Source organism: Sphaerodactylus townsendi, linkage group LG01 (genome assembly GCF_021028975.2).
Source record: "Sphaerodactylus townsendi isolate TG3544 linkage group LG01, MPM_Stown_v2.3, whole genome shotgun sequence".
Taxonomy (NCBI): Eukaryota; Metazoa; Chordata; class Lepidosauria; order Squamata; family Sphaerodactylidae; genus Sphaerodactylus; species Sphaerodactylus townsendi.
Genome location: NC_059425.1, coordinates 24,419,354 through 24,429,371, shown reverse-complemented (window position 1 = coordinate 24,429,371; position 10,018 = coordinate 24,419,354). Strand labels below are relative to the sequence as shown.

At 50.4% G+C, this 10,018-nt stretch overlaps 1 protein-coding gene across 1 annotated transcript; it reads left to right on the top strand.

The window, feature by feature from the left end:
* The first annotated feature begins 5,592 nt into the window (after positions 1-5,592).
* Positions 5,593-8,354, top strand: LOC125442642 (RNA-binding protein 4-like). The gene is made up of 2 exons (XM_048514164.1): positions 5,593-6,071; positions 6,479-8,354. The coding sequence occupies exon 2, from the start codon at positions 6,510-6,512 to the stop codon at positions 7,464-7,466; it is 957 nt and encodes a 318-aa protein (XP_048370121.1). The 5' UTR covers positions 5,593-6,071; positions 6,479-6,509; the 3' UTR covers positions 7,467-8,354.
* Positions 8,355-10,018: the final 1,664 nt, after the last annotated feature.

Sequence of the window (10,018 nt, the reverse complement as noted above, 5' to 3'; positions counted from 1 at the left end):
TTCTTTTCCCTCCTGTCTCTATCCCTCTGGGGAGACCTGGGAGCTGTTAGCTCTACAAATTATTGCTATCCTTACCCCTGAAGATATTATTTTTCATTTATATAAAGTGGTTAGGATGCGGTCTCACTGAATTAAAGTGGGGCTAACATTTTTAAATTATATGTTTTTATATTGGAATATAGTGTAATATATTACTGTTGGAAGCCACCTTGAGCTTGGCCTGCAGGGAAAGAGTGGGGTATAAATAGAACAAAACAAAATACACAGTTCTCCATTCCTTTGGAGAATTCTGAGCTTTAAATCCTATGCATATTTCCTTAGAAAGTGGCAAGGCTGATCCTGCGTTGGCGTGGCAACATAACCAAACTCAGGCCTGGATAGAGAGGTTCTGGTCCCTCCGCAGTAACTCACATGAAATTTACACAAAAAAACTTTATTGAAAAAATTCAAGAAAAGTTATCAAAAATAAGGCATATAAGGCTAACTGCCCATGCTATTCTAACAGCAGCAGTGCTGGTCATTACAGCTGAAGCATGATGTTCCAGAGCATACATAGAGCAGTGGTGGCGAACCTGTGGCACGGGTGCCAGAGGTGGCACTCAGAGCCCTCTCTGTTGGCACGCGCGCACAGAGTTTGTCATGTGGGAGGGAAATCCCCACACACACACACATCTAGGCTGGCCTGGGCCGCTGGACTTGATGTGCATGCACCTCAGCGAGCAGGGAGGATTCGGCTGGTGGGCCTGGTGCCTGTGCTCCAGGTGGCTGCTGCCCGGAGGGTGGACAGAGGTGGCAGAGAAGCTAGAGAGGCGCAGAGCAGCGCATGTGGGACTTGCTGGAGGCTACAGCAGGCTGGCCCCTGCTTGAGGGGGTTATTCAGGTTAAATTGCTGCGACAGCTGCGTTGGCACTTTGCGATAAGTAAGTGGGTTTTGAGTTGCAATTTGTGCATTTGGTCTCGAAAAGGTTCGCCATCACTGACAGAGTATCTTCAGGCAGCAAGGGTTGCTCACAAATGGGATCAAGGGTCAGCATGGTGAGGTATCTGCCTAGGCCCAGGGTCCAGCAAAGGGCCCCACTGCAGATTGGAGACAGGCAGCCAATCTGCTTCTCAGAGGCCACTTACAAATGTTGCCTGTGATATCCCAGGGGCAATATCCCATTTCCTGCTGGAAAAAAAAAGCACTGGAGAGTGCAGCTCTTTTGTTCTCTTCACTGATGCTGAGGGGCCTAAAAAGGGGAAAACATTTGTGCTCTGCTCCCTCCTCTAGGATGTGTCTGTATGTGTGTTCGCGCATGCAAACCAAAGAGCAGTGTGAATACTGGAGGGCAGCAATATCTGGAGTCATCTTAACCAGCCCCTCCAAACCTGCAATGACCCTTTATATTCCAATGGTAATTCAATCCATGTGACTCTTTCCCCAAGTCTGAAAACTAAGAGGTCTCCAAGCTTTCATATCCAGTTCTAAGAAAAGAGAGCAAGTCTCTCCAAAGGGGAGGAGCATGTCTCTCCAAATGGGCCAGCTTGTGAGTAGTCTTGGAGATTTGAGATCAGACACAAACATACAGGGCAGCTGCCTTTGTTAAGCCACCCTCTCTGTTTTTATTATATTATCTTACTTTACCAGTCCCCTTAGCCTCATTTATCAAATGTTGTCAGAATTCAATGTTTCAAATTGGCTTCATGTTGCCAAGGGAAAAAATAGATCTCTTGGAATACCCACTGATTCTCTTTTTAGTCTTTCAGCATCTGAGGCCTTCCATAAAATAAAATAAAATGCTCATTCTTGGAGATTAAAACACAAAATCTTAATAGTGCTGCCAATAAGGCTTGCTGCCCTCTGAGATTGGGGATACGACTTAATGCAGGCCATACCACTACATATTTTTACCATCTCCAAAATCCGAATCAACGTACAGCTTTCTCTGTGACCAGATTCAATGTTATGCCATCTGAAATTCTCTATGGAAAATGTCAGAATGTAGCAAGCATATTTGGATAGGCACTGTTATCTGTAAAGTGAAACTATTCAGCATGCCCTATTTTACTGTCCTTTGTATTGGGAAATTAAACAAAGTAACTGTTTTAGTAAATAGGACAGGATTTTCTGATTCTGCTAATTTGTTCCTTCCCTTGAACAATTCCAATCTTGAAATAAGTGAGAAAGTAGCAAAATTTTTGCAAGATGCCATAAAGCTGCATCAAGCTAAGGCTGGGAGATACATTGTCGTTTACTTTTCCTTTCTGTAATTTGTGGTTATGGCTTGTTCTTAGTCTTGCTTATGGCTGGATTATGGTTGCCTGGTATGTTTTATATGCCAATAAAGATTTTCTGCCTGTCTGTCTATCTTATCTTGCCTTTCCTCCCTTGAGTTTGGGCTACTGTACATTGTTCCTTTCTTCCCTGTTACCCTCACAACAGCCCTAAGAGATTAGCCAGGCTGAAAGACAATGATCAATCCTATGTAAGAAAATTGGTTTCCTTCCACATTTGAATGTCAGTGTAGTTTTGAGAATACCCAATTAAGACAGAAAGAGACCTGGTTTGAAACCTCCATTTAGCCATGAAGCTTCTTTGGACCAATCATTCCTCTTCAATCTAACCTACTTAGCTGGATTGTTGTGGGGATAACATGAAAGAGGGGGGATTCCTTTACATTGTGTGTGTAAAGTGCCATCAAATTGCAGCTGACTTATGGCAACCCAGTAGGATTTTCAAAGCAAGAGACTAACAGAGGTTTGCCATTGCCTTCTTCTGCATAGCAACTGGTATTCCTTAGTGGTCTCCAATCCAAGCATTCCTAATTTTGCCCAATAAAAGGCTACCATCCGATCTACTTTAAGCATTGACCCGCCACAGGTTCTTGGAGGAATGCCCTGGTGATTAGCTCTTCTAGAAGTGCTGTTGTTGCATTATGTAATGGTAAAATACCACTGTGCTATTTCCAACTGTCCAAGCCTGAAAGATGCGGCATTGGCCCCTCTGACCTGGTGGTGAAAAGTGCCATTAAGAGCAGCAGTGGCGTAGGAAATTAAGAGCTCGTGTATCTAATCTGAAGGAACCGGGTTTGATTCCCAGCTCTGCCGCCTGAGCTGTGGAGGTTTATCTGGGGAATTCAGATTAGCCTGTACACTCCCACACATGCCAGCTGGGTGACCTTGGGCTAGTCACAGCTTCTGGGAGCTCTCTCAGCCCCACCTACCTCACAGGGTGTTTGTTGTGAGGGGGGAAGGGCAAGGAGATTGTAAGCCCTTTGAGTCTTCTGCAGGAGAGAAAGGGGGGATATAAATCCAAACTCCTCCTCCTCCTCCTTCTTAGTTACAGCCAGTTTATGGCAACCCCATAGGATTTTCAAGGCAAGAGACAAATAGAGATAGTTATTGTTATTGCTCATCAACCCTGGATTGCCTTGGTGGTCTCCCATCCAAGTACTAACCATAACTGGCCTTGGTTAGCTTCTGAGATCTGACCAGGCTAGCCTGGGCCATCCAGGTTAAAGCTTGTGTACAGTATCCTGAGGGAAAGTGAGATAAAAATGTATTAGATAGAATATGAGGAAGATTAGGAAAGTTACCTGGGAGCTAAGACCCAGGATGTGGAAATAAACTAAGAATCAGACAGGCTTTTCTCTTGCTCAAATCTCTCATCAACAAATTGCCCAGGTCTTGGCACTCTTACACTGCTTCAGCCTGACTCTTTGGTGTGGCATAAGGCAGACAGAGATCTTTAATAGCAAGGGTCAAATGGGTTCCTCATCAGTCCTGAATACAGTCCTTTCTGAAAGGCCATTTTGTATGGCACAGCCCCTGTAATGGGCAAATGACCCATGCTTTTCCATGGGTCCATCTCTCTGCAGGAAAATTGATTTGCATGTGCATGGAGCAGAATCCTTGGCTGGTAGCCACACTTTGAGAGCAGCTGCCTTTTTATTGTAGCCCACCACTATACGCTGAAATCTCTTGCTCTATCTGGAATTTTTTGTTTGGGTGATACCCTGTTTCCCCGAATATAAGACATCCCCGAAAAATAAGACATAGTAGAGGTTTTGCTGAAGTGCGAAATATAAAGCATCCCCCAAAAGTAAGACATAGCAAAGTTTTTGTTTGGAAGTATGCCCGACGAACAGAACACAGAAAATAAGACATCCCCTGAAAATAAGACATAGCGCATCTTTGGGAGCAACAATTAATATAAGACACTGTCTTATATTCGGGGAAACACGGTAGCAGATCTAACACTTGGCTGTGGGGGGAGCGGAGGAGGGATTACCTGAACAGGTAAACTGGCAAAACAGCCACAGCAGAAGCAATCTCTGCCCATTTCCTAAAGCTCAAGAACCTTACCTTCTGTAATCACACACAACTTTTTAAATAAAAAAATGAAATTAATTACATTCTGAGGACAGCCTACCCCTCTCCCAGGAGACAGGTAGGATCTTACAATGTTACCTGTTGGTTGAAATTGGCCATGGCTCAGTGGTATTGCATCTCCTTGGCAACCCCCACCATCCCCACTTTAAAGGATGAAGCAGCAGGTCAGGGGAAAGACCTCTGCCTGAAACCTCGGGCAGCCACTGCCAATCTGAGTAGACAATACTGACCCTGATGGACCCAGATTCTGATTCACTATAAGGCAACTTCATGTGTCCCTATACCGTTTGTGGTGTGTTTTCCAAGCTGTGTGGCCGTGGTCTGGTGGATCTTGTTCCTAAGGTTTCGCCTGCATCCACGGCTGGCATCTTCAAAGGGGTATCACAGGGGGAAGTCTGTTACACACTGAGTCCAGTGAGAATGGGAATGTTTTAGTGGGATATAAATGGTCACGTCCCCAGGTGAGGAACCAATCAGTCAGTGTTTGGGTGGAATTTGCTATGCAACACTGATTGGTTCCCCACCTGGGGACATGACCATTTATACCCCACTAAAACATTCCCTTCTCACTGGACACAGTGTGTAACAGACTTCCCTCTGTGATACACCTCTGAAGATGCCAGCCACAGATGCAGGCGAAATGTTAAGAACAAGATCCACCAGACCACGGCCACACAGCCCAGAAAACACACCACAACCAGTTGAATCCGGCTGTGAAAGCCTTCGACAATACATTGTCCCCATGCCCTTGATGGGTAGCCAAGACTGGGAAATTCAGATGCCAGAATAAATGGATTTTTATCTAGAGATAAGCGATTCTACTTTCACCCACTCTTGGCAGCAGTTGTGTAGGAGGTTAAGAGCTGGTGTATCTAATCTGGAGGAACCGGGTTTGATTCTCCGCTCTGCCACCTGAGCTGTGGAGGCTTATCTGGGGAATCCAGACTAGCCTGTGCACTCCCACACACGCCAGCTGGGTGACCTTGGGCTAGTCACAGTTCTTCGGAGCTCTCTCGGCTTCACCCACGTCACAGGGTGTTTGTTGTGAGTGGGGAAGGGCAGGGAGATTGTAAGCCCCTTTGAGTCTCCTACAGGAGAGAAAGGGGGGATATAAATCCAAATTCTTCTTCTTCCTGAGAGGAGGAAAGCCTCCGAGGGTGAGGGTGAGGGTGAGGGTGGGGTCCGAGTTATGTGGGGCGAAGAAGGGACCTGTGGGTCCAGGGAATGAAGGCTGACTGGGGGAGTGAAGAAGGCTGAGAATCGTGGCCACCGGCAAGGGCGACCTTCTCGCTTTGTCTGCACAGCAGGGCTCTGTAAGGAGCCGCCAGCAGCCCGCCTCCCTTTCCTGAGCTTCTCCACACCGGGCCAGTCCGCCCTCCTCCCTTCCGAGGCCAGCTTCGGACCGGCTGCGCCATCGCGTCGCTCCGCTTCTCGCGCGCCCGGCAGAAGCTCTCCCCGGAGCACCCCCGGGGCCACAGCGTGCTCGACGGCGCCCGCCATCCTGCGCTGCGCCCGGCCCCGTGTGGCGCCGCTGGCGGTCTGCCCGGAGCGTCCCCCGCCCCGGCTCCGTCGTCCGGGGGCCGCCGACCCCCTCCCACCATCACATGATGCAGCCGGAGAACATGGCGCAGGCCTAGGCGAGCCAGGCGGCTGGGCGCATCGCGTGGCGCAAGGAGCGGGAGACCAGCCGGGCGGTGCAGGTGAGCGGAAGGGAGCCCTGGCCCGGCCCGGAGGGGGTGCCCCGAGCTGCGGCGGCCTCCTCGGCGCCTGGGCCCGACCCCCCACGAGCCAGGCTGCCGGCCCAGGGCAGGGGAAGGAGGGGAGCGGCGGGCTCGGCGCGCTGGAGGGCCGGCGCTGCAGGGAAGCGCTTCTTCCCGGTGGCCGCCGCCGTGGGAAGGATGCGCCGGCCTGGGCTTGGGCCTGGCTGCTTCCTTCTCTCCACTGAAAGCCACCGCCGTGGCCTACCACACTCTGCTGGGGTTCCGTGGCATACCTGGCCGCCTAAGGCGCGTCTTGGAGCAGAAGGGGGCGGGTGGGGGGTCGTGGCGAGTTCCGGGGCTCAACTGCAGTCTGAGAGCTAATCTCCCCTTCCTTGTCTTCCCGCCAGGGATTCCTGGGCAGGGCTCCCCAGAGTTGCCATGGTGAAGATCTTCGTGGGGGGGCTGTCTCCGGTGGTCACGGCCGAGGAACTGCGCAAGCTTTTCGAACAGTACGGCCAGGTGAACGAGTGCGACATCCTGAAGAACTTTGCCTTTGTGCACATGGAGAAGGAGGACGAGGCGCACCAGGCCATCAGCTCCCTGCACAAAAGCGAGTTCTTCGGGGCCCACCTGACCGTGGAGTATGCCACCTCCAAGATCCGCAACGCCACCAAGATATACGTGGGCAATGTTTCTGCCAAGGCCACCACCGCCCAAATCAGGCAGCTCTTCGAAAGGTTTGGCAAGGTTGTGGAGTGTGACATTGTGAAGAATTACGCCTTTGTGCACATGGCCAAGGAGCGGGAAGCCATGGATGCCATCTTGAACCTGAACGACACCCCCTTGGAAGACCAGAAAATCTTTGTCACGCTGTCCAAGAGCAATGGTTCCCTCCGGGCCACTAAGGGGGCTGCTGTACCCACCCCACCTCCCCCAACCCCAAGCTACTACTTCTCTAGGGGTCGCATTCCCACCCCGGCCACAACATACACGCCCTACTGTCCCAGGGCTTGGTACGACAGAGAGTATTGCGACCGCTACTCCTATGAGCTCTACGATCGAGCCCGGGCTGCCTACGATAGGGCCTTGCCTCCCCCTACACCCGCTGCCCCAGCTGCCTACAGGGAAAGAAGCCCAGTGGGCAGGCGGACAGTTGCTTCCACCGCCGTAGTGGCCCAATACACTGATCCTTATGCTGCTGCGGCAGCAGCTGCCGCCGCCGCTGCCAACCAAACATACAGCCAAGCCTACAGCCAGCCTGGGTATGCAGCCGCTGCCGCCGCCGCCGCTGCCGCCACATACTCCCAGTACAGCATAGGCACCACCTACAATGTGGCGGAATACTACGAGAGGTACGCCAGTGCCTATGCTGCCCAGTATGCGCAGACGTTCTGAGTGCGGTCTGCCCCAGGAGTAAGTGTCCAGAGATAGTAGGTTGCATGCCAGGTGGCCGAGGTGGGGGGAGGGGCTGAATGTTTTATTAATGGGGACCTTAATCAGTGCCTGGAGCAAGCTGTACAGGGCACCCTGATTTTTCTCCACCATGTGTAGGTAAATAGGCGATGGGCTGTAACCGGAAGTGCGGTGAATGGGTCATCTCTCTTGCTGGTCACTCGCGCACAGGGCCGCACCTTGTGTCCAAACTGTGTATGTGTATATATGTAATATGTACATCTAAGTGGTGTAGATTTCTTTGCAGGCTCCTCCGTGCTTGTGTGAGGCAGCACTGAAGCCGTGGCTCTGAGACCCCTTTGCTGATCATGCTCTAACCTGCGCTGATTTTTTTACGTCGGCTTCCTTCGAAGGTTGGTGACGCTGCCTTTCGGTTCTGCTAGTCCTTCCCCTCTCCGCCTTCCCTCTCCCCTCGCTTTATTTTTTTTTTCCCCTCCTCCCTTGTTTTCATCCGGTCGTTACCGTAAAGCCTGCTTTGAAGAGCCGCCTCGCCAACCCCGCCTTGCGAATGAATCCGAAGATAATTTTGCTCGTAAAAAACGTGTCTGCTTTTGAACGCCTGTCCGAGGCGACGGGTGTTTGCAACCTCAGTACACACCGCTAGCTAATTGTTGCTTGATGTGTGTCGCGTACAGAGCTCTGGTTCCTGGAGCAGAGCTGAGAATAAGTCACGCGCTCCGTAGCCGATGAAGCTTCCTATGCTTTTGCTGTATACCTGAGTACTCCTTTCTTTGTATAACTGGTAAACAGAATTTGTTCTTGTTGCCACAACTTGTTTGGTTCCTCTTTTTTCGTTTTTAAAGTGTTGATTATTAAACGGCTTTTACAGAACCTCTCGCGTCTCGTCGTAAAATCAGCGTCGCTTTAACGATACCCCTTTGTCTGACTTTGCCCTGCCTTCGACCTCCGTCCCGCCTTCTGCATGGGGGGAATTCGGCCACTGTGATATCCCGCTCCTGGCATTCGAACCCGCATCCCCGCCTCGGTTAACGTCCTTCCCTCCCTCTACTTTCCCTAAAGAGCATCGTCTGCTCCTCTCTCTTTGCTCTGCTGCTGTCACTAACCCCAGTTTCTAGCTCAGGGTGTTCAGGACACTTTGCCAAATGCTGATGCCTGAATGCTGGATTTTCAGCTACTTTGGCTATGCCTTGAAACTCTGGGATTGGTTTACAAACCACCTGTGCCAGGCACCCATGTTTTAACCCTCTTTTTCCCATTGACTCTCTTTCTGTGAACAGCCGTGTCCGGAAGGCGCAAGGGGAAGGGATCTCGGGCAGAGCTGACCTGAAGCAACACCACGCTTTCTGTTCTGCCACCAGCCAGCTGACCACCACGAAGCTTCTCCAAGCACCCTGAGGGAGCCTCCAACCATTCCCCTCTCCTCTCCTCCTCTTTAGAGTAGGCGCTGGAACGAAAGGTGGGGGGCTAGTGTGTAAATGCCGCTCCGGAGGCCTAGGCAGAATGGATTGTTCCAATAAGATTCTTACTTCTCTGCATTTCCCTTCCCCACCTGGGATAAAAGGGTTATGGGAAGAAGTTCCCAGTTTGTTTTACTGCGGGGCCATGTGGTCAGCCACGCAGTTAGCTTTGCAGTTAGCAGCTGCCGTTATCCACCTGTGGGTAACTCCATCTTTCCCTGCTATGAGGAGAACAAAATAGAGACAAGTTTTGCTCAAGGTGGAGAGAGGCCAATGCCCTTCTAAGATTACATGGATCACAGGTGCTCTGTAGGTAAGCGGTTTGACAGAATTAGACTGAAGATCAGTGGTGGCGAACCTATGGCACTCCAGGTGTTCATGGACTACAATTCCGATCAGCCCCTGCCAGCATGGCCAATTGACCATGCTGGCAGGGGCTGATGGGAATTGTAGTCCATGAGCATCTGGAGTGCCATAGTTTTGCCACCACTGGTTCATGAAGGACAGAAAAATCAGACTCTTTCAGGGGACAAGCTAACAGGTGTGTTCAGCCTTCAACTAGTGGGTCAAGTTGCACAAGGGAGTCATGCCTTTGGCTCTAGAGGAGGGGTGGCAACAGATGTATTTCACTTACGTTTTGTTTGGTATTTGTTTTAAATATATAACAGCCTTCCTATATTCTCACTAGTTGAGGGCATTTCAGCAAGACCAGCTTTTCTCAAGAGGGCCAATGTTGAAAAAGACAGAAAACCTTCTCTCCCTATTATTTGGGAGATGAATTAGAAGGGAAAACACAGGTGTAATAACCCACTAAACACCGGTCACCTATTTGCCAGATTGCATCAAATGTGGGCCCTGGATCTGAAACTGTTGATGGTGATGATAGAGGTGACTTCGGTAGGACAATGGGCTACCTAGGTTGTCTTTTTGGCTGCCAACTACTTAGCTGTTTTGTTACTTCCTCAACTTTTGCAGTGAAGCCTTTTGAGTGGATGTTGTGGGTTTTCTGGGCTGTGTAGCCGTGCTCTGGTAGATCTTGTTCCTAACGTTTTCCTGCATCTGTGGCTGGCATCTTCA

Bases quoted from the DNA above. Each gene is read 5' to 3' on its own strand.
- LOC125442642 (XM_048514164.1), top strand. From the start codon at position 6,510: ATGGTGAAGATCTTCGTGGGGGGGCTGTCTCCGGTGGTCACGGCCGAG.